The sequence below is a fragment of the Carassius carassius genome, chromosome 33, assembly GCF_963082965.1.
Source record: "Carassius carassius chromosome 33, fCarCar2.1, whole genome shotgun sequence".
NCBI classification, from domain to species: Eukaryota; Metazoa; Chordata; class Actinopteri; order Cypriniformes; family Cyprinidae; genus Carassius; species Carassius carassius.
In genome coordinates, this window is record NC_081787.1 from 21,175,618 (window position 1) to 21,201,436 (window position 25,819).

At 39.5% G+C, this 25,819-nt stretch overlaps 1 protein-coding gene across 1 annotated transcript in view; it reads left to right on the plus strand.

Annotated features, from left to right (window-relative positions):
* LOC132113954 (short transient receptor potential channel 7-like) overlaps positions 1-9,272 on the plus strand; it is a 100,598-nt gene extending 91,326 nt beyond the window's left edge. Inside the window, exons 8-12 of the mRNA XM_059522024.1 lie at positions 4,764-4,959; positions 5,478-5,699; positions 8,448-8,528; positions 8,646-8,721; positions 8,862-9,272. Of these exons, the coding sequence (XP_059378007.1) occupies positions 4,764-4,959; positions 5,478-5,699; positions 8,448-8,528; positions 8,646-8,721; positions 8,862-9,004 (718 nt within the window). The 3' untranslated portion in view covers positions 9,005-9,272. The remainder of the gene's footprint in view (positions 1-4,763; positions 4,960-5,477; positions 5,700-8,447; positions 8,529-8,645; positions 8,722-8,861) is intronic.
* The last annotated feature ends 16,547 nt before the right edge of the window (positions 9,273-25,819 follow it).

Below are 25,819 nucleotides of genomic sequence, written 5' to 3' on the forward strand. Positions count from 1 at the left end.
CAACTACATTCTCGTCTGAAATACTTTTAAAATTAGATTTCATGACACAATAACAGTAATATTTTGAAAATGATCCGAATAAATGGTGGTTGAACTCAACAAATGCTGCGTGAACTCAACCAATCAGGATGTTTAGCGCCCAAGTCCCTGGATGAGTGGAGTGAAAGGCTTCTAGCAGCGTGGGATCGAGGATATCAGCTCTGGGAACCCATGACCGTTTCTCTGGCCAATAGCCTTCCCAGTCCACAAGATACTCTAAGTGTTCACCACAGCACGAGGTGTACAAGATCTCATAGACCTTATAGATGGTACCTTCCTCCTGGATTAACGGAAGAGGGGTATGGTGAGGTTTCAGAAGTGACACATAGAAGGAAGAAGGAATTTTATATTGTTTTGGAAGCTGGAGTTGGTAAGTGACTGGGTTGATCTGTTTGAGGATGGTGAAGGGGTCAACATATCTGGGACTGAGCTTCTTGCATCCTGTTGTCCCATGTTGACAGCCATACCTTCTGTCCAGGTTGGTATGATGGGGTCTCAGCCCTTAGAAGGTCTGCTGTCATCTTGGTCATGTGTACTGCCCACTGAAGCTGATGGTTAGCTGCCTCACAGACCCTCTTGCTCTATCGGAACCAGTAATCGACCGAGGGGACAACCCGATGGTTTCCCGGACCAGGGGAACAAAGGAAGGCTGGTACCAGAGTATGCATTGGAAGGGAGTGAGTCAAGTGGATGGCTGACGAAGTGAGTTTTGTGCGTACTCTGCCCACCTTAGGAACTGGTTCCAAGAGTTCTGGTGGCCATGGCAGAAGGTTCGTAGGAAACACCCAATCTCTTGGATTTTGCTCTTCATCTGCCCATTAGACTGGGGATGGTATCCAGACAAGAGGCTTATGGTCAGACCTTGGAGGGAGAAGAATGCTTTCCATACTCTGGAGATAAACTCTGGACCACTGTCAGAAACAATGTCCTCCAGAATTCTTTCATATCTGAAGACATTTTAAACATGATCTCAGCGGTTTCCATAGCTGTCGGTAGGCCCTTGAGAGGGAGAAGATGGCAGGATTTAGATAATCGATCAATGACTACTAGAACAAATTTGTTATCATCATATCATCATATACCCTTAGGTGTGACCAAGGGTGGTTGGGAACGGGCAGTGGGAAGAGCTTGCCAGATGGTAGGTTGCGTGGGCTCTTGGAGAAGGTGCAGTCGGTAAAGCCTCGGACGAACCTTCTCACATCCCTGGCCATATTGAGCCACCAGAAGCGATCCTTCAGCAGCAAGATGGTGCTGTTGGCCCCTGAGTGGACTGTGGCCAGTGCCCAGAGAAGTGTGAACAGAGTGAATCAGGGATGTGTGTTGTGCTCTGGTGAAATATTGCACTCCTGGTGGCCAGCCCGGCGGAGTAGGCGTGGATGCACTAGTGGAGGTATCCTGGTTATTGTTCCATTGGATGGGGCTGACGATGAGTTCCTTGGGGATTATGGTTTCTGGTTCCTCACTGACCTCTTCTGGAGCATATGTGGTCCGATCTTTTGTTACGGAAGGAGACTCTCACAGAGGGTTAGAAAAACACAAGTGTAGTTTATTCACAGCAAGTGAGGCAGATGGTACTGGCAGGTGAGTATTAAAGTCAATATATCAGTCTTTAGGGAAGATGGAGTGTAACACCATAATGGGTGTTCACAGGAGATTGTGGAAGGGAGACAGGACTGCACACACCTAAGATGAAAAACAAACTGGGAATCCACAGAGCTGAAGACTAGGACAGACACAGGAGAACACACTGGAGGAAACACAGGAGGTAAGTTCAGCAGGAAGGTAAGTCTTTCAATGAATCTCACGGCTATCAGAGAAAGAGAGAGTCCACTTCATCTGAACGAGATCGGACGTGTGCTTCTGAACTGGAGCTGAGTGTGATTGCTGATCCGTGACCCAGAAACTCAGGTGATGGTGTTCGCTGTAATTGGGAAGTGGCTGAGCCTGGCCGATCTGTGACACACTGAGATTTTGTCAGATTTATTTACGGAGGAACTGAAGTTTTTATCTCTCATCACACAAAATAATATTTTTCATATTAAACAGATGAGCTCGTTTCATCATTTTGATTTGTGAAGTGATGGCGTCTAATCTCCTGCTAATATTTATTCGGCTGATCCGGTCTGTTTGGGTGGTGAGCGGGCCAGTCTTTCTTCTGAGAGACTAATGAATGGAAAACAGGAAAGATGAGTGGAAAGAAGTGTCATTAAGAACAATAAAGAGAAGGAGATGTCATTTATGAGGGCAAATAAAAAGAGAGAGAGAAGGAGATCATAACAGATACGATAGAAGAACTTCTTAGGTGGATAATCTTTTGAATACTCTCTTTCTAATAAGATTTACATGGTAATAAAACCAGTTGCTCATGGCTATAATATACCTACTGTCTGAAATAATCAAATAAATTACTGGAGATATAGAGAAACGCTAAACCACATCTAGATGTATTAATAATGAATGAGAGACTGAGAAAATATCAAGTGTGAAATAGAGAGACTTAAATTAAAAAAAGAAAAGGTTACAGAGAATGAAAAATGGTATGAAAGTGAATTCAAATATATTTAATATGTTAATATATAATGCATTAGATTTAAGTGTAAATAATACACAAGAGTATCTGTATGAATGAAAATCTTTCACGCCAAAATCATAATAAAGAAATAAATATTTATATTTTACATGAAGAAAATGAAACCTTTTTTTACGACCTGTGTGTATGTAATTATTTACAATATAAATGTGAAAGAGTATGTGCTTGAATCTTACAAAAGCTGCTCATAATTACAACCTAAAATCATAAATACAATATATATATATATATATATATATATATATATATATATATATTTTTTTTTTTTTTTTTTTATGAAAAAACTTTATTTATTATTGTGCCATTTTTCAAAATACTTTACTGCATTTTACCCCAAATGTACTGTATTGTAATGTGAAAAGCATAATAATATATCATTTTAATTGTGAAATATTTATACATCATAGTAGACATTGTTTTTTTTATTGTTTGAATAAAAAAAATTACAAAATGCACTGAGAATCTATTAAAAATTAAAAATAAATTCAAAAGTAAAGTATCCAAATGCATAACAGTGAGAATTTGGACTGAAAATGTGCTTAAAAATAATCACAATGCATACCTTAGTACTTTTGTTGGTGATTTATATTCCAGCATTGGCACAGACACAACCCGTTTAAATATTCTGAGTGGCACGGAGGGAGTGAGACCTTGACTCTGTCCACTCAAAGTCCACTCAATGAGATCAGCACTAAAACACAAACATTTCAGCAACATCACAAAACAAATCCATTATTTAACAGAGCCTCTGTTCTGCAGTCTCACTCCATCTGATTCACTGAGTGATTCATCATCTTCAGCTCATGAATGCAGCTCTCATTTAAAAACAGGTGCAGAGGGATATAAAAATATTTTGTGCACAAGAAAGGACAATCAAAGAAGTGCTGAAGTTCTCCTGCTTCTCAGATGTTGCTCGTGAGAAAAAGACCCCAGTAATCTCATGTTTCTGCTATAGAAGAAATCACAGCAGGTCATAAATGGCTCAAATTTACTAAGATACAAATGTTTGCAAACAAAAATCTCTGTCTGTGCATCCATCCATGTCACAATCATTCCCAGTTGTTTCTGTACTCAAAAAAGGGTTATTTATTTAAAGTGGATTTTTTTTTATAGTCATCAAATCGAAAATCATGGTTTTAATGTTTAAAAATGGAATAAATAAAAAAAATTCAAAAATTTAACAACAGAAAATACAATTCATTATTTAAAAGAAACCACATTAAAATCACAATAAACCTTAAGGTCTTTCAAAGTTGTCTTTATAACTTAATAAAAAAAAACTGACACCAGAGTCTTTTATCGAAAGCAAAAATACTTTCATATTGTAACAAATTGAGCTTTTTCACTGCAAAAATGATTTTCTTTGTATTTTGTCTTGTTTTCTATTAAAATATCTAATATTTTTAAAATCAATATACATTTATGTGAGAAGCAAAATTACAAGATATTAAAGGTGCAATGTGTAATATATACAACTATCTATTTACAGAAATGCAATATAATATACATAACAATGCTTTCAGAGGTGTATAAAGACCTTACTTAATGAACCGTTATGTTTTTATCAACATACACCGGCGGGTCTCCTTACATGGAAGTCACCACTCTGTTTCTACAGTAGCCCTAATGGGACAAACTGCTCTACAGAGCGCGTTTCGTCACTTTGTTGTTCTTACGAATAAAACATGGACACAATGAATAACAAGTATATTAACATTTGCAATAACATTGATTTATTGAATAAATAAGTAAATATAATTCCTTAATTTTCCTTTGTAAAGAAATCTCATTGCTCTCTGCTGTCTTTACCGATGACATCTTTACCTGTGACGGCCATCCTAGCTTTTCTAAAGGGAGGGGTGAGCAGGGGACTCAGCCATTGGTTGCAATTCGCTGCTAAAATTTACACACTGCACCTTTAAGCTTTATTTTCTTAAAAACCATGAAAATGAAGTGACTTTGCTTAAACAAACAAACTAAAAATATCTGTCACTGGGGTAAAAAAAGGGAAAAAAAAGAAACTTGTTTTCCCTTTGAATTAAGTTTATTTTTGCGACCCAACTGACAGATATTTTTTCTTGTTTTAAACAAAAATTTACTTAACCATGTTACTCTGTTCTGTGTTTGTTGACAGGGTTGAGGAGAGCTTTAAGACTCTGTTCTGGTCTATATTCGGTCTGTCGGAGGTGATTTCTGTGGTTCTGAAGTATGATCACAAGTTCATCGAGAACATCGGTTACGTTTTATACGGGGTTTATAACGTCACCATGGTGGTGGTTCTTCTCAATATGCTGATTGCAATGATCAACAACTCCTACCAGGAAATTGAGGTACTTATTTACTGCAGAAAATACTGATTCGGTATCTTTCTGTAGTCTTGGTTTCACAAAAGCAAGATAAATTTACCTGACAAGCAGTGATGGGTATATTATACTTAGAACTTTCATCCATTACATTCCGTCCATTTATCCATTACTGATGATTACATGACAAAAACTGTAGTTAGTAACGTAATCTATTAGATTACACATTTTAGTTAATATAATCTGGCTACTTTTTGATTACTTTTGACCTAACTAATTTTTCATATACATCTAATTATATATAAATATATATATATTTATATATATATATATATATATATATATATTTTTTTTTTTTTTTTTTTTTTTTTGGTATTTTATATAAAATATGTGTTCATTATTTGGCTACCTGCATATCAACATAACATCATAGAACTGTGCACATGCAAATGTAATTACATTTTAACTTTTAAATCTCAGATCTACTCTAACCTGCACTACACATTACTTTAAATCCAGATTTGTGAATCTCTCGATCTGTGCAGGAAGACTCCGATGTGGAGTGGAAGTTTGCTCGTGCTAAACTCTGGTTGTCATATTTCGATGAGGGAAGGACACTGCCTGCCCCGTTTAACCTGGTGCCCACTCCAAAATCTTTCTACTACCTGATCATCCAGGTCAAGTCCTGCCTTATACGACTGTGTAAGGGCAAAGGTCATCGGCATGACAGCGAGTTGGAGATGGGAATGCTCAATTCACGGCCGGAGGTAAAACACATACTGCACACTAATATTATTTGAACATCATTTAAGTCCATCATGCACTCTAGATGTAATTTTTCTTGTGCAGATCTGAATGTCTCGTCTGATTTCTTGATGTCTTAGTTCTCTCTTGTCTGCAGTTTTGTGTCTCCAAAACATGATTTGCAGCTGCAGACGGACAGAAAGACTTTGATTAAGATCTTTTAAATGTAAATGATCCTGACAGTGAGATTCAGTCAAGTGTCATTTAAAGTGTCGCTGCATTTCAGAAGCTCACAGAGGCAAAACACTGTAAATACCAGATTTCAGCCTTGCCTCCATGATTTGTGCCTACAAGATTTGCCGGTTTATATGCATATAACATAACTAGGTGGTAATGCCTATTTTTATCCCTTTAATTACTACCTTACAAATGAAATGTACTTCATCTCTTTTGATTGTTTTCTCCTTTTATTTGGAATATAATGGGCATAAAACCTATAAATCAGCTTATTCATGTCACAGTGTCTGGTCTCTGTTTCCTCGCGTTTCTAGTTTCTAGTTCCTATTCCTGTTCCTATCCCTGTTTGTTTGTTTTGGATTGATTTTTGGTTTTGACCCCCTGCTTGTTGGATTCTGATTTGGATTACCCATTAAAACTCTCACTGCTTTTGGATCTCTCGTCTCCTGTGTTCCCGATCGTAACAGAAGGACTCCATCATGTCGAGATCCTGCGGTGTGGGACTTCATACCCATTCCCCAGCCAGTATGGTGGAGCAGAGGGCAAAATTCATCAAATTAACCACCCTGCGCCAAGAGGGGAATGAGGTGGGTGGTATGGCACAAGTGTTCTGGACCCTGGTGGATGGTATGGGATATCATGATGCGGCCTTAAAAGACATTTTTAACACCGGTCTGGATGACCCGGTGCCAAGAAAGGATATGGATCAGTTGGACGCTTTTGATTTCTGGGAATTCGTTTTCTACCTACAACATCGGCCTCCGTGGGATACCCCAGCCACACCTATCTCTGCCAGTGGGATGGCCGACTCTAGACCGGGGTCTACAGACAGGAGGACTGCCAGCCCAGCACCACTGCACAGTATGGTCGACAGCCCAGCGCCGCAGCACAAGATGGTCGCCAGCACAAAGTCAAGTCACCATTGACCTTCAAGGACTAAGTCAAGTCACCGGTGATCTTCAAGGACAAAGTCAAGTCCCCATTGATCTTCATGGGCAAGGGCAAGTCACCAATGACCTTCATGGGCAAAGTCAAGTCACCAGTGTTCTTCATGGGCAAAGTCAAGTCACCAGTGTTCTTCATGGGCAAAGTCAAGTCACCAGTGTTCTTCATGGGCAAAGTCAAGTCACCATTGATCTTCCTGAATCCAGTCTAAACACCACGGAACTACCAGAGCCTCTCCACGTCTCTGCCAAACTACCAGAGCCTCTCCACATTTCTGCCGAACTACCAGAGCCTCTCCACATCTCTGCCGAACTACCAGAGCCTCTCCACGTCTCTGCATAACTACCAGAGCCTCTCCACGTCTTTGCCGAACTACAAGAGCCTCTCCATGTCTCGGCTGAACTACCAGAGCCTCTCCTCGTCTCTGCGGAACTTCCAGAGCCTCGTCACATCTCAGCCGAACTCTCTGAGCGCTCGACTGATCCTGTCGTGGCCACGGAGGCCACCCTTAACTTGTTCATGTTCTCTGTTTCAGACTTGCCTAACCAGACTTGCTTTCCTGTGTCATCGATCCCACTGTGGTGGTCTTCTGCGCCGCCCGGGTGGGCTTCTGTCTCAACCGCACGGCTGTGGTGGTCTTCTGCGCCACCCTGGTGGGCTTCTGTCTCGACCGCACGGTTGTGGTGGTCTTCTGCACCTCTCTGGTGGGCTTCTGTCTTGACCGCATGGTTGTGGTGGTCTTCTGCGCCGCCCTGGTGGGTTTCTGTCTCGACCGCACGGATGTGGTGGTCTTCCACACCGCCCTGGTGGGCTTCTGTCTCGACCGCATGGCTCCAATTCCACCTTGCTTCCTGCCCTATCGGTTCGGCCCTGGGCCACTGAACTTTCTGTTCCCTCCTGGTCTCCTTGTTTTTGTTTTTTGCACTTCTTGTCTCTGTTTCCCTATATTACCTGGCCCTCCGTCCTTCCCCCTGGTCCTCCTCCGCTCCACCTCCCTCCTGGTCTCTGTGTTCCTTGGTCTGTTCTTGTGGAGCATCTGGTAGCTTCTCCGTGGAGGAGGGGGTAATGTCACAGTGTCTGGTCTCTGTTTCCCTGGGTCTCCACTAGTGGTCTCACTTCCCCATAGGCACCTCACCGCAAGCACTACAATTCCCACAAAGCCTTGTCCCTTCATCACAGTAATTGCACTCCTGTTAATTGCACTCAGGTGTCTTCACTCGATAGTCATTACCCTGCCTATATTAACCGGTCTGTTTCTGTTTGGTTTCATGGAGTCCTTACTTTCCGTCACCCAGTTTCCTCGCATTCCTATTCCTGTTCCTGTTCCTATCCCTGTTTGTTTGTTTGATTGTTTTGGATTGATTTTTGGTTTTGACCCCCTGCTTGTTGGATTCTGATTTGGATTACCCATTAAAACTCTCACTGCTTTTGGATCTCTCGTCTCCTGTGTTCCTGTGTTCCTGGTCATAACAATTTCACATTACGAAGACTCAAAGCAGTAATGCATCGTAAATTTGATTCGATTCTGTTGTAAAATCATGTCAGTTGAATTAGAGTATATTGCATACAGTATATTGCCATTTTTTCAGACTGATCGTCACCGAGCAAATCTCAGGAGCCGAGAGGAGAACACCATCAAGAAACCCATCAAAAACCCCACAAGATATCAGGTGAGAGACTCAACAAACCATGTGAAACTGAAGAGATTCATTATGATCTCTGTATGCAGTCAGTTTGAATGGACAAGCTCTTTCTCCCTCATTTCTGTCTGTCTTTCTTTCTAACAGAAGATAATGAAGCGCTTGATTAAGCGATATGTTTTGAAGGCTCAGGTTGACAGAGAGAATGATGAAGTCAATGAAGGTAAAAAAAACAGTAAATTTACTGTAGTCTCTTTTTTTTCACCCCAGATGGTCATCTCAAATCATGTGTCTTGTTGATCACTCAAAAAGTAAAAATCTGCTTATCTACAGTACGAGTAACTCAAACTCTGTGTGTTACAGGTGAACTGAAGGAAATAAAACAGGACATCTCCAGTCTGCGCTACGAACTTCTGGAAGAGAAATCTCAGGCCACTGGAGAACTGGCTGACCTCATTCAACAACTCACTGACAAGTTCGGCAGGAACGCCAAGAAACAACCTTGAGATTGACAGAAAGACGGAGAGAGAGAGAGATAGTTTAGGAGCAGTATCTGGACACTTAAAAATGACTGAATTTCATTCATTAGATGCATACAAAAGATGCACATGTACACTTAACAAGCCAAACAGCTGACAGACAGGTGTGTGGTTTGAGATGATAAAACAGTAGATCTAGTGTTAAAAATGAAGACCGACAATATGGTGTTTGTTTGTGGTTAGTGGATGATGGTGCTAGTTAATGAGATTATCTAAAATCTGTGTGAATTCTACTATGGGATATTTTGAAAAGAAAAGTCTTGCAATTCTTTAAAACTTTTTTTTTCTTAGAAATGTGAGAAAACATCATAATTATGAGATAAAAAGTTACAGTTACCTTTTTTATTTATATACTTATTGTTATTATGTCGAGCTTCCATAGAAATGACTTCATACATCCACTGAACATCAACAAAACACCAGCTGAGAATAATGAAAATGAATTAGTGAAAAGAAAACAGCCTAGATGTACTGATACAGACACGCATGATCTAATGAATCACATTCAGACATTTGTAATGATAGTTAATATAGGGTGTTGCTGCATTGAGGCAAAAAAAAATAAGGAGTAGTGTTGTTTTCTGATAATAAAATGGCTTTAGTTCCCCAGACTGATTCGATTACATCATCAGTCCAGTCAAAATGATTTTTTATCTCCGAGCTGGTTGGTTTGATTCAACTCTTTTCTGGAGGAAAAGAGTGAAAAGGACTGTGATCCATGAATGATGAATTGATGTGAATTCACTCAGATACTGAACATTTTTCAGGAGATAGAGTGAGAGATGAGAAAAACTGAAAGGAGAGACGAACGGAGACTAAACGAGGGTAAAATGCTCACAGCAGGTATGCAGTGCACTCTGGGAAATCGTCTCCCTTAAGAGTAATTTCCTGTACTGAGATCATATCTCACAGGAGAGAAACATACAGAGAAAAGGAGAAGAATAGATAAAAACACTGTGATGCTGAAAGTTATGGTATAAATTAATATATGAATGGTTTAAACATTTAATTATGAGTCAGATGCGCAGTAACAGTGAGAAGGTGCATAAACATTTTCTCTTCTTCACACCGAACAGGCTGTCTAATTAACACAAGAACACAAAGACACACACACACATTTCCCAAACATCAAAAGAGAGAGAGAGAGATAAAGTATCTATCATTTTTTGTTTGTTTGTTTTTGCACAAAATAATGAGCTTATTTTTTAAAAACTGTGTGGCATTATTTTCAAGGAATTTTAAGCACATTACGGTTTAAATTCTCATTACTTTAATGCACCTGGAACATTTTAATATATCTTGTTTTGTCTTATTTTAGTGTTTTAATTTAATATCATTTACATTTTAATATGCAAAATAGGATTTCATATATTTCCTTTTGTTTTTGGTTTATGGCACCTGGACATCTTGAGTTAAAGCTTTTTTAATAGGCTATATTTCAATTAATATACATCTTAATATATTTAATTTAATATGTTTTAGATTTTAATGCACATTTTTTTTGTTTTTATTATTATTTTTTTTTTAATGTATGGTAAATACATGGTAAAAACCCAGACATGTTCTTGTCAGGTTTTGTGAGATTAACCCAAACACACACACGTTACAGTATTTGTGGTCTTTTATTGACTTTGCCTGCATAAATCACTTGCTCAAATGGACTAAAATCTTTTTTTCATAGAAACTGAATGTGAGAGGCAAGAGAGTGTTAACATGACAAGTACACTTTTAATAGTTTTACAGTAAGATTTTAGATTTATCTGAATGTATTTTTTGTTTCAGTAATGGTAAATTAAGTCAATACACCAATATTTAGAATGTGTATTTTTCACTTGTACAAGGAGAAACACAACTGAGCAACATAATTGTACTATTTATAAATTAAAAGTTTTAAATGTTATTTTGTTTATTTTACTGCAGAAATTCAGTGCAAAAATGGAATGACCCATCTCAGAGTAGCTTTACAGAATCAACAGTTTATGTGGGGAAAAAGAGATGGAATTGCTGCAGTTAAGCCTTTTTTGCAATATGACATTACAAAAGGAAAGAAAAAAAAGTGCAATATAGCTGTCATTTATTTTCTGTATATTATGTCATTATGTGAAAATACAGAATATACAATTACAGTTTTTCCTAGATTTTCAAAAGAGTTAACACACAGAATAAAACTGAAGCTCAATGGCCAAAATGACTCATTTTGTTAGCAAAATGCTCTAACACTCACAAAACATGCAACATAAGCAAATATTTTCATCAAACACCACAACTTGTGGTCAAATTAATTTATTCTTTCAATCAATCATTACACAATGGACAACAAAATACAGCCATCAATCAATATGAAATAAGCCATGATTGATGACATGGTCAATAATTGTTGCCCGAATTTCATTTGAAACTTGAGCTCGATTTTGTCCTCTTGCTGCTGCAGCTCCTCCAGCACACATACAAACTCCTCTTCCTCGGTCCCCTCTGCAATGGCCTCTTACTCTCCATCCATGTCTATGGCCTCTTTGATCCATGCTTGCAAATAGCAACACAGAGGTTGCATCTTTTATGGATGGATGAGGACTGATTGCTGATTGAAGAAATGTGCAAATGAGTTTCACACAGGTGCATAGAGATTTACAATTATGCAAGGAATTTCTATCAGCTGTGAATAGATTTTTTTCTTTTGTTCAACACAGTGAATCCAGGTTTGGGGTCTTTCAATGAGATCTGTGGTAACTGTTTTGACAAAGGGTGTGAAAAATGTGTGAAACAAATGAAAAAGTGTTAAAACATTTGCAAGAGAAGACTTCTCCTGTGCTAATAATGTGATGATGAAGATCAAGCGGATCCCAGTTTCATTTAGTGTGTCTTAGCAAATGAGAAGAACTGTAAACAGGAAAAGCCACGGAAGAAAGAAAGAAAAAAATAATAATATTCAACAACATTGATTCAACAAGGTGCTGAAAGCAATCTCTAGAAATGTTGGCCCATATTGATAGGATAGCTTCTTGCAGTTGATGGAGATTTGTGGGATGCACATCCAGGGCACGAAGCTCCCGTTCCACCACATCCCAAAGATGCTCGATTGGGTTGAGATCTGGTGACTGTGGGGGCCATTTTAGTACAGTGAACTCATTGTCATGTTCAAGAAACCAATTTGAAATGTTTCAAGCTTTGTGACATGGTGCATTATCCTGCTGGAAGTAGCCATAAGAGGATGGGTACATGGTGGTCATAAAGGGATGGACATGGTCAGAAACAATGCTCAGGTAGGCCGTGGCATTTAAACGATGCCCAATTGGCACTAAGGGGCCTAAAGTGTGCCAAGAACACATCCCCCACACCATTACACCACCTCCACCAGCCAGCACAGTGGTAACAAGGCATGATGGATCCGTGTTCTCATTCTGTTTACGCCAAATTCTGACTCTACCATCTGAATAACATTTTTCCAGTCTTCAACTGTCCAATTTTGGTGAGCTCATGCAAATTTAGCCTCTTTTTCCTATTTGTGGTGGAGATGAGTGGTACCCAGTGGGGTCTTCTGCTGTTGTAGCCCATCCGCCTCAAGGTTGTGCGTGTTGTGGCTTCACAAATGCTTTGCTGCATACCTCAGTTGTAACGAGTGGTTATTTCAGTCAAAGTTTCTCTTCACCAGCTTGAATCAGTCGGCCCATTCTCCTCTGACCTCTAGCATCAACAAGGCATTTTCACCCACAGGACTGCTGCATACTGGATGTTTTTCCCTTTTCACACCATTCTTTGTAAACCCTAGAAATGGTTGTGCGTGAAAATCCCAGTAACTGAGCAGATTGTGAAATACTCAGACCAGCCCGCCTGGCACCAACAACCATGCCACGCTCAAAATTGCTTAAATCACCTTTCTTTCCCATTCTGACATTCAGTTTGGAGTTCAGGAGATTGTCTTGACCAGGACCACACCCCTAAATGCATTGAAGCAACTGCCATGTGATTGGTTGATTAGATAATTGCATTAATGAGAAATTGAACAGGTGTTCCTAATAATCCTTTAGGTGAGTGTATATTGGCAAGTGCTCTCCCAGCCTGCCCCCTTTCTCTGGCACCAGTCTTTGTTACAGATCTTCTAAAATCTCACATTTATGCAGGAGTGCACTTTTCACACAAGATCATCCCAAAGAGGTCCTCTTTTACTGTATACCATATGATCATGCGATTGAAAGAACCTCAACACCTGAGTATATTTCCTAGATGGGAATCAGAAAGAAAGAAAGAAAGAAAGAAATGTCATGGTCCTAAATGGGTGAAAATATATTCTTATCTCCGTTCTTTTGAGGTGAACTGTGACCTGAATTCAGAAGTAAATAGTATTTCTCACCTGTAGAAGGAAAAAGATATAGACCTATAATGTGCTAATTATAGCCAAAATGATTATTATTTTTTAAATGGGCTCCATTCAGAAATTAACTTTTCATAATGTAACTTTTTAATTGAATTTTCTGTGTGAATATTATCGGCACGCTGTGGAATAGAAGAAGAATGTCAACAAAATTGAAACATTACATTTCCCTTGATGCTCATCATATTCAGTGCTCGCAGCCGTAAACAGCTACATCAGAATCTGCTGACACGCTGATAAGAAACTTGATTACACAAACGAGCACTAAACAGAAATAAATGTAGTTTTCCTCAGGTGGATATGACATAAAACAAGAATATTACACAGATGAGCTTCAGGGGGTTGTGGTTATTACCCCGTCCCATTGTGAAACTATCCGGCAACTTCCATTATAACCCGTAGGATGAGGTTGTGCTCGTCTCCACGGTAACATCCACATTCCATTAGTGTCACCGCTCAACATATAATAAGCCTTTCTCTAATATTTGCCATGCGTAAAGACGGTGTCTTCAAAAAGCAATAGCTTGACACCTGCGACAGGTATTTTATCAGACTGGCAGATAATCTGTGCCAGAAGATATTTAGATTGCGGCTGCTGGCTGTATAAATGACAGAATAAAAAGTAAAGAGTCTCAGGAGTAACAGTGCTGGCTGTATAAATGGCAGAATAAAAAGTAAAGAGTCTCAGGAGTAACAGTAACCATGGAATCTACAGCCAGAGCTTGAGCTGACGGTGACCTGGACCGAGAAATCAAGCCATTGTTTTGTTCATCTGGCATGATGAGATGCACACTCACAGTCTCACAGGATGAGTTCGGTGTGTCCAATTGTGTGATTCAAATCATGATGTGACTCTGTTTTCAGGGTAGATAAACTTAATATATACTAAATACACTGTCTCTGATTGTTCCATCACCATGGTATTCCAAGCATTAGTTTAATATTGAAAGTATTGATTTAATATTAAAAGTATTGATTTAATTGAATGTAAACATTTATATTCATCATGCTTCTGTTTTATTTGTTATTAATTCAACTCAAGCTGCTTACAATCATGAAGCATCATGAAATGCTCAGTTTCCGAAATCTAATACTTCATTCTATATAGTGTGTGAAAAATAGTATGCCAAAAGAGTAGTATATTCGAATTCACAAAAATTACAAAATTTGCTTGTACGCAAAACAAGCACTTTTTTTTATTATTTTATTTTTATTATTTTATTTTTTAACAAGCTTATTGCTGTTACTGTGGCAACCAACAACAATACAGCTTACCCCTGCATGGTGCGCACATTTTTAAATTTAGGTATATTGAAAAAGTTCCAGCTTAATTTATTCAGACAATCTTTTTACCGTATATATTTATACGTAGATGCCTCATTAGCAATTATTTCTATGGGCCACTATATGTAAGCCATCCGCCATATTGGAAGGGTCAACCTGATGTCTTTTACCATAATAATAAATGAATACTCAAAGAAGCCTCGATCCTTGTATATCTGTGGTTCTTGTACTCTCTCGTATTCTCACCTGTGAAAAGGTTATTCTGTTTCTTTGGGAATTTAAAACCCGGCAGTTTTTTACAACCATCAGCTGTGAATATTCATTGATTATTATGTTGAATGATGACAAGTTGCAAGATGGTGGACACGTTTACATGCTTAGAGCAGTCGAATGAGGCATCCACCTATACATATCTATGCTTTTACCTCATTTTAACACAAATTTCTATGGAGACGAAGACAAGTCTTCTATGGAAGACAAGAGCACCAAACTGATGTCAGAATGGTGGCACTCATCGGTTACTCTGGAAAAAGATGGATAGAAACAGCCACTAATAGGGCATCTAGTTTACGTACTGTATACATCTATGTTCCCTGGATTCTAAAGTGTGCAGTCAATTTATTTATGTATTTTTTACTTTAAGAACAGAAGAGACATAGTCAATGTACAGTCAGAACTGCAAAAACATATAAACAGAAAAAAATGCATACAGCCAGTGGGTAGGCTAATCAAGTAAATATGTTAACTACTCACATATACTGTAGAAACAGTATCAATTGCAAAAGGTCTCTCCTGTTGCATTGCACGCTATTGGGGAAACCCCTGTTTACTCCGCATACTGAAGCCTGATTTGTTCATGTTCTTGTAGCTGCACAAACAAATGGCACTTCAACCCTCCAAATGGGGTGGAGCCAACTGCTATAGTTAGCTCTGAACACCATTTTGTCAGAATCTTTCTGCTTCAGCGTGAAGATCATCTTCCTGCTGACTCTAAATATGAAAGAAGCTGAAAGGAAGATGCTCAAAAGCCTGCTGCTTGTCATAGAAAATCCCAGGCAGTGGAAGATCGCCTCCAGCAAGCACTTACTTTGCAGCCATGCAGCGAATTTAGAGCAAATTTCTGGGGAAATGTCCTATTGACATTGTTTCAAAATTCATGTCGCTAGTGTGACTAATGCAGAGAACCTTTGCATGGCTCAGAAGGGCACTGTGAGTGTGTTGCTTGCCTGGGAAGCGCTCACACTGAGGCTTTGCTCACCGGAACAGAGTACTCTCATTGCGAGAGCATGAGTCTCGCCCTGCTTTGCTCGCTTTATGTGAAGAGGCAGTAGCCACAGATCTCTGCCCTCCACTGGCCTTTGGATTGAAGGCCATCCAGCGCACCCATTAAGCCTTGCAGAACTATCTCCGCTTTTGGCGGGCAGGGCTTATTCAGCGGCACCATGTCCTGGTCTGCTTGGACAACATTATGGTGGAAGCCTTTATATATCACCAAGGCAGTCTCTGGTCCTCCACAGATTGGGTTGATTCCTCGTTTTATGAGCACAGTGCAACTTCCTCTCGCTGAGAGCAGTCAATGTGTCTGGTAGATTGAACCAAGGAGTGGACATGCTGTCCAGGGGCAATGTAGCACCAAATCAGGCTTCAATATTCAGGTGTTCAGGTGTTTCCCCATAGCATGTAATGCAATGCTCGTTCCCTTATCCCAGGGAACGTCTCAGTTACGTATTTAACCCTCGTTCCCTGAAGGAGGGAACGGAGACGTTACATCAGAAAGAGACTGACGAATTGGATCTCGCCCGAGAGCCCAATCACCTTCGAGTGGTTAGAAAACGAGCCAATGGTACGCGAGTACTTTGGTCTGTGGAATTTTCATTGCGAGCTCCACCCCGCAGAGTGGGTATATAAGGAGCAGCGCAAGCAACTCGCATTCAAGTCTTCGCTGAGGAGCCGAGCCAGTGACCCAGCCATTCAGCGGAACAGGGATGTGGCAAGGGGACGTAATGTCTCCGTTCCCTCCTTCAGGGAACGAGGGCTACATATGTAACCGAGACGTTCCCTTTCAGTCGGTCACATTCTACGATACATCAGAAAGAGAATGACGAATGGGGTCCCTTACAAAATGCCACATGGCTGTCTTCCAGTGACCCATGTGAGTGATAGCACCCTGTCGTGAGGCCAGCAAGAGTGAGGGCCTATAGCTAACACAGAATACACTGGGTAGCATATTCCAGCTGGACGTATACTAGCAGGCTGCCTGCTCGTAGAAGGACTTACAAAGGCAGGTATCAACCAAGGTGGTGATACACAGGAACTCTGAGGTACCCAGCCCGCAGGTTGGAAGTTTCAATGACAGAGCTGGCAAGGGGCTTGCCAAGGGAAAGACACATGTTATGAAGAGACTTACTGTGGACATACACACATGGGATTGCCCAGAAAGGGGAATTACAACACATGGAGGCACCTAGTCCCACACAGGGCTGACCGCAGGGGCATGTACACAAGTGCTGGACATCAACAGTGCTGGAAGAACCCAGGGTTCTGAACTGAGAAACTCACCTGAGGGGAATAGTGCACGTATTCAGTCCATGGAGTGGAATGGCGCAGCAAGCGGATTGACACTGAGCAGGTACTTACTGGCCCGAAGGGGCGAGTACCCGGAAGGACACGGGTTCTACATGGAGATTATAAAATCTCTCGAATGTGTTAGGTTCCACACAGCCCGCAGCTCTACAGATGTCTGTTAGCGAGGAGGGACCGGCTCTATCCTGCCCTTTGCCAGCAGGGTCGCGACCTCCGCGCGCATGACAAGAGCATCTTTGCCCACCATCGTCGCGCGAACACCGCGAAACGTGGGGGGACGCCGGGCGAACTGAATCGCGCAACCGAGCATGATCATCCGGATGAGCCAGCGGGAAGGCCTGGGAAGCTCTAGCCAGACTCCCAGAAACCGATTCAGCGGGGTCAAGGGGACTACAGGCGTAGGGACTACCTACATCTGTAGGTAGACCTGAAGGTAGGCCATGGCATGCAGGACAAAAGCGGCCTGGCCCGCAGCTCTGTAAGCTTTGGTCACAAGCGTGGATGAGAACTTACAGGCCTTGGCTAGCTCCAGTGGGGGAGTCCCAGCATACCCCTTGGCTGCTCCGCCATCGAGGGCAGTGAAGGTGGAGGAAGAACCAGAAAGGTTTCGGGCAGTTAAAGGTGCCTTCCATGAACTGGTCACTTCCTGGTGCACTTCCGGAAAGAAAGGAACCAGAGGGGGGTGCTGGCAATCAGCACGAGCAGCCTCCAGGAACCAATCATCCAGCCTCGAGCGCTCGGGACAGGGTGGAGGATTCCACTCAAGCTCGGGAAACGCTGGCACTCCAGAGAGAGGCAACGCAGCCGAATCCTCATCTCCCGAGGACTCAAGCCCGCCTTGTGATGCGGCAATCGACATAAGGTCCTCCTCCCGAGCCCCGAATGAGATATCAGGAGCCTGAGAGGGTCTCCTGACTGCACCCAGAAACACACAGGTGAAATGACATCTTTAAAAAGACGCAAATTCAGCCCGTTACTCTTTTAGCTTAAAAGAAAAAGCTCTTTTAGAGGTGCTGAAGCGCTCAGGGGAACGCAGGAGCTGACGCAGGAAACCCAGACAAACCACTGAATCGCGCCATCACAACAACACCAGTTGATTCGTCTTTAACCACTTCGGTGAAAGCAGCAAGCGATGTGCTCTGCTCCGAAGCGAAAGCTTGAATGCGAGTAGCTCACACTGCTCCTTATATACCCGCTCTGCGGGGCGGAGCTCGCAAAGCAAATTCCGCAGACCAAGGTACTCGGCGTACCATTGGCTCGTTTTGTAACCACTCGAAGGTGATTGGGCTCTCGGGCAAGATCTCATTCGTCAGCCTCTTTGTGAAGTAACGTAGAATGTGACCGACTGAAAGGGAACCGAGGTTACGTTAGTTTCCAGAGCGTTTCAGGCACTTTAGCTTTAGATGTCATATATCCCATGCTTTTGGCAAAATGAATCAATCTCCAGTAGAGTGGTTTAATGTGAATTGTTTTGGGGTTTTTATACAATCTTTGGGGCTTTGGTTAGATGTAGATGTGTATTTGTTGTTGACATTAAGCAACTCATACTTTTCATGGAATTTCATAGACGCCCAGAACAGCCATTTGTGGGAAAGAAACAAAAGCCATTCGCCTTATAAGAATTTAGTGTCTCATCAGAATGATTTTGAAACTGATATTTAAAGAAGAAAAAAAAGCTCACTGTTACTTTTTATTTAAATTTAAATATTAACATTTAAAAATACCAGATGATTCACAATGATGGGATGTTCAGCATTCATTAATGCCATAATGCTGTTTTTATACCTGTTGATGTCAAAATAGATAATTTTATCTGACATTTTTTAAACACTGATCTTGAAGCACTTATTCTTTCTTCAGGGATATCTGTCACATCATCGTCCTCCACCGTCATCGCTGCGTTCACACACCATGTGTGCTGTCAACCCTCAATGACATTTACTAGAGCTCGACAGAACATCTGCTGATACAGGACACACACACACACACTTACAGATGCCCTCTGAAATTGAGTCTCTTGATTTTGAAATGATTCAACAATGCTTCGTTCCACTCCATTAAACATTTGAATATTGCCTGCCAACTGTCCATAGACTGCTAAAAGGCTTGTGAAAACATTTTCAGAGATTTTCACATAAAAGGGTCTACATACGGTATTGTTTTATTTATATAAGTTCAGATAAATGTATTTGTTTTATTTTTTATCTTTAATTCTAAATATTTTATGAAAGGAGTTTAAAAAATGCTGCTGGGGTCCTCATTTGTCAAAAAACTCATAACGCCAAGGCACTCGAAAATATAATGAAAAATAAAAAGCCTTTATTCTCACAAGGCTTTACATTAAAAACAACTCACAAGTAGAATGAGCATTTAACCATTTTGACCATTTTCACGTCCATTTAAAAAATAATATGACACAGTCACCTGAATAAGTATAAAAACAACACAGATAAATAATATTCGTAAATATAATTAAACCCAACAAATTCAAATGATTATCATTTAGATTAAACAATGAAGGGAAAAACACACACACACACACACGAAGTTGAAGCTTTGGATTTGCTTTTAAATAATGATGATCTTGTTATAAAAAGAGCAGACAAGGGAGGCACTGTTGTGATATAGGGCAGAGATCAGTTATATTGAAGAGGCCTTGCAACAACTACTGAATTGTGAGTATTACCAGCTCCTAAAAAATCAATCAGACAGAAAGGATTAAAATTAAACTGACAGATATATCGATACGTGGATTATTTCCACAAATCAATCAATAAAATCAATAAAACCAATGGTTAGTGAACTTCCTTCTTTCATCCAGGATACAACTGATAAATACAGGATCCTCTATCTTAGTGACTATGGAATCATGAAATATAGATCATGAAGAAGATCTTGAAGCATTATCACATCATCTAGAAATTAGATCATCTTTTGAGAAACCAGTGTCTTGTTTTATTTTACAACAAGAAGAATGGGCATTGAATGTTTTATATATTTTTTTCAATACCAATTATACAAAAACATTTGGGGGACAGTCATGGGTGCTTGTTTTGCCCCTTATTATGCAAATGTATTTTTTGGGAATTTGGGAAAACAAATTTGTATTTTCTGGTTCCAATCCATATTTTGATATTTATTGAAAATATCATTATTATACAGTCGGGCTCAGAGGTAGATCTGTTGTCTTTTCATCTATATTTAAATACCACTAATGTTTATTTGAAGCTAAGTTTGGATTTTTATTTTACTTATATATAATTGTTATTATTTATTTATTTATTTATTTTTAATGTTATTTTATTTAAGGACAATAAAGGAAAAAACTGCAAAAAACTATATTTAGAAAAGAAACTGACAGAAATACAATCTTAAGAGCAGACAGTTTTCATTCCCCATGGTTGACAGATAACATCTCTTTGGTCAAATTTTAGAGGTTAAAAATAATTTGTGATAAGGAGGAGGATTTTGAAATCAGTCATTCTGAAAACTCAGTTTATTTTGTGACACAATATAGTACAGAGGCAATTCAAATAAAAAAAAAAAAATTGTAAAAACTAATTGTGAAATCTTGCTGAGTAATCCTCACCTTAGGGAAGTTTCTTAATTTGTGGTGTATCAGTTGGAGTGTCCATGTGGTTGTTTTTATATAAGGATGACTAAGAGGAAGCTGAAGATGAGATTAGCAGAACATAAGAATGCTATAATAATCTGTAATACTCAATACCCCATTGCCTTACATTATAGAGATAGAAATCATGGGCATCCCTGTATAATTATAATATTTGGTATAGAACATGTTCCGAGGTCAATACGGGGAGGAGATGGGATAAAAAGATTACAACAGAGAGACTCTTTCTGGATCTATACATTGAAGGCAACTCAGTTTCCAGGTTTAAATGGTGAATTAGATGTTTCACCTTTTTTGTAACTGACTTGAATATTTTTTGAATGATCAAAATGACACTGAGTGTGCTTGCAGTTTGACACCCTGATGAAGGCTTGTTAGACACAACTCAACATTGTACTTGTGAGTTGTTTTTAATGTAAAATCTTGTGAGAATGAAGGCTTTTCCATTTTTTTTTTTTTTTAGTTTGACTCATACTTCTACTACACACTACACACACTTCATTGGTAATGGGAAACATAAATGTGCATTTGGACAGAAAAATTTGTCTTTTTTTATGCTCAAGCATTTAAATATACATTTGTGGTTATTTATAAATTATTAAAAAGGCAAAATCCTGGGAAACAGTAGATCAAAAACATGCACATGTGCATTTATGATGTTGAAAGATCTGTTCAGTATAAGTGGAACATTTTATTATAGTTTAATTTAGCTGTATTGGTTGTTTGCTGTAATTCTGAAGCGAGAGAAAGCACATCTGTCTAGCTGAAAACCCCATAAAAGCTGTAAACGGATGAGAGCGATGGGGTCAGACGTCTCATAAAAGGCCAGTGTTTACGGAACATGTCTGCAGTGTGAAGTGCTGCTCTTAAACATTGTGTATCGTGGATGTTTGACAGAAACGGTTCCATATTGCCGTCCTCTCGTAAACACACCTTCTGTTCTTTATCACCTACATTCCAGTCTTCATTCACACAAGGATAACGTGTAAACAGAAGTCTTTGGTAAATGCTTCAAACAACTAATTAAAAGCCTATCATTGTTTACTCATGCTCAGTCAGTTTGGATTTCACTTTTAGGTTTAAATCCTTCAATTTATTGAGATGTTTTTTTTTTCTATGTACATGTATAGCTGATTTCTTTGCTCAGGTGTGCCTATTTTTAGTTATTAAAGGCCTTCTGCAAATCACTCCTGTGTTTTTTTAAGACATGAAATCAAATTTGCAGCTTTATCTCCATGGAGACTCGTCTCGGCCGTCATGGAATTTCAGTATGAAATATGCCTTTAATTTCCATTCAGCGTTCCCTGTGAGTGGCGGCATGATTCATCCTCCTGTGGTCTATAAGAATCTGCTTGGTTTCTTGTCTGAGCCCTTCGTGGGCAGACGTGTCTCGACCCAGCGGGATCGTGGAGGATGAGGAAACCCTTTAGATGGCCTTTTGTCTGTAAATTCGCTAAACCAGAGTCTGCAGTCACACATTTGTCCTTTTAAGAGACAAAACATCATCATTGAGGTTCATTGTTATGTTTATGACACTTGCTAGGTGAAAATTTCTGCATTTCCATCACATATTTATGATATTTATAATATTTTATCTCATTTTTGGACCATGACAAATAAAATTCTCATTTGCGTTGCACGGAAAAATTATTGCATATGGGTTTGTTTGAATATGAGGGTGAATAGTACATTTTAGTCAATATCGTGGCATATCTACTGGAATATGATTCATAATATCTAATGCATCATATATTATTTACTTGTAATCATCATTTTGTTCTAATATATCAGAAATGAGCCAATGGAGATTATTCATGCCTGCAGATGTCACGTCATCATCTGAGTCAGGTGTTAAAGGAGGCCGGCCATTAATCATGTGAGGGGCATTTTAATGCAACTGAAGGCATTCACCTGCTTGTACATGAATACAAATACTCACCTCTGTCCACAGGAACCAGCAGCAGATCAAACCTCCTCTTAGACACATGGTCTGCATCTGAAATTGCATAACCTCTGAGTAGGTACTTGTTCACAGCCATAAAAAAAAGAAAAGAAAAAAGTACATTCTGTTTATGCATGTATAGAATACAATGAATTTGATCCCGATGACTTATACATTTGCCATGCTGTTATTGTCATGTAACCTACCATCATTAGTTCTCCCGTGGCCTCATGAGATAGTAAAGTGTTCAGTGGATGCTGACTTCAGAATCTGGCTGGAAATAGTCAGTCATTGGGATACTTTTCTTCTAATGTTTTATCAATGCTGTGAATTTGAACACGCTGTACTATTCTGTTCCATTGTATTTTACATACTGTATAGTAGGGAAGTGTGCAATTTCAGATTCAACCCCTGTTCCTTGTTGAGCTTTTAAATTAGTTTTAATTGTGAGCTATTTCACATTTGAATGTGAATCAAGAATCACTTATGGTTTCTATATTCTGATCAGCATCTGCATTAATGCTGAATTTAAATATGTCAAACTGATTTTATTTGAATTGATTGAGAGACCAATTATTAAACTGGATGTTGTTTTAAATTTGTTTTAAGACATATCACACATCCTTGTGTACTGATCAGAGATTAATTTGAAGTGAAATGAGCTGAACAGATGTTTTGTTTGATATTAGACATCTTTTTAACACTTTACATTAAGTTTCCTTTTGTTAACATTAACTACATTAGTTAACATAAAGCATTTTGAATTCAACATTTACTAATACATTAATAACATTAACAAAGTTGTATCTATTCATGTTATTTAATGGACCTGAGCTAACACTGACAAACTATGAACAGTTGTATTTTTATGAATTAACATGAGTAAATGGCTGCATTGACTTTGGACTTGACACAATGGAGCAACACCAGTTGATGCCACGGCACCCAAATCATCACTGTCTTTCGAAACTTCACAGTGGACTTTGGATTCTGTGCCTCTCCAGACTACAGACTTTGATTTCCAAATGAAAGAGAGGGCCTCACATCCAGAGTTTAGCCCAGAGAGGGCTTCTTTTATGTGTTTTTTTTGGGGGGGGGGGGGCATATGGGGTTGCGTAGGGGCCGTGTTGACGCCATGGCCCCCCCTGAACTGCCTGCTATTTCATGGTTCCCGGAACTGGTACCGCCCTGGGTGGATCCGATACCAGCCTATCCTGACAGGCCACCATGACGCCCACCTCCCCACCCTCTTTTGTTGATTGTATGTGGCGGCCCTGGTCTTCTGTGTTTCTGTTTTGTTGAGTTTTCCTTCACCATGTGCTCTGTGACAAGGTTTTCCTTAGTTACTCTGATTAGTTCATTCTGTTTACCTGTGTCTAGTTAATTACCCTCGTCTCTGTATGTATTTAAGCCCCAGTCTGTTAAGTCGTTGGTTGTTCGGCCACAGTTATACTATTTTGTATTTCCCATCGTCCTTCTGCCTTTTTGTTATTAAACTGAGAGTTTAGATTGCACCAGCTTTCTCCTTCGCCTTCCTCCTCCCAACACATCCATGACAGTTTTCAAGTCAGAGACTGATTTAAAGTGAATTGATTACACTTGAACTGAGTCTTGTGTTGTTTTGAGACATATTATTCATCCTTGTGTTTCGGTCAGAGACAAATTTGAATTAAAAATGAGTTGAATCAGTGAAGTAATGAATGTCTTGTTTTGAAATTTGGGCAAATTATGTTTCTCAGTACACTAAGTGATAGTGGTTCGTTCATAAGGGTGCTGGGACATGATGTTTGGATCATAATATATATTTTTTTCTGTGTCCCAGGCGAGGTACAGCAGAGGTTGTTTTGGGACACACTGTTGAATTCTAAACAGTCTAAATCCTGTTTCAGTTGCAGTGACACATTCAAACGTCGAGCTAATGATATAAAACAAGAAATAAACACGGGCATGGGCACGGCTCCTGAAGGCTCGGGGTGCATGACATCTCGTCTGGCGTGTGTCCAGATGTCTTGAAGGACCGGCTGGGGAAAGGGAGGAGAGGAAGAGGCAGGCGAGTGTGACACTGTGAAATGATGCCACCCTTTGGGGGTGTCACATGAATGCGGTGGCATGACTGACGGTGGCATGGGTTTGCGTTCTGTGTACGTGCCCGGCTCTTTGGTTTAATTGATTTATTTATGCATTAAAATCACATGCCAGTGCTGCAGTCTCCCCCGGAGGAACATTATATTGCTCAGAGCTTTCTCTTTCAAGAGAAAGATATATATATACTTTTTTCAGTCTTATTTTAATATTTTCATTTTAATTTTAGGTTAAGTTCTTGCCATTGTATTATATATTGTTATTTTATTAGTTTTTTTATATTTCTGTTTAGCATTAATTTATTTGCATTTCAGTTTTAGTACTTCATCCTAAACTTATTTTCATTTATTATTATCGATATTAAGTTTTTTTTATATTTTTACTTTATTTCAGCTTTATATTAATTAACATCTCAACAATTCACAGACATCGCCGAGTTCTCTTTATTTCTGGGGTCTTTTTTGTCAGGAGAGACATCTTAGAAATCTCCATCTCATTGCTGTCTTTGTGTTATAGACCTTTAATAAATACAATTTAAAAATGGAAAACATTAGATTTTTCAGTCAATAAAATATTAAAATGTGTTGCCCGAAACATTTCCAGTAGCCAAAAGCCTCATATTAATTTGCATCCAATTAAAAAAAAATTTCATACTGGATACCTCTTTTGTTCTCAGACTCATGGATTTGAAAAATTTGATTAGGTTTAATCGACCTCCACCAGAACCATAAAGAGAAACGTCACGCTGAAGAGTTCCTCTACAAACACCTCAAGTGTGTTTGTGTGTGTGTGTGTGTCTGTGTGTGTGTGAGAGAGAGAGAGAGAGAGAGAGAGAGAGAGAGAGCATTTGAACAGAAGGATATTGATTGTATTCCAGTCCTCTAGGGCACA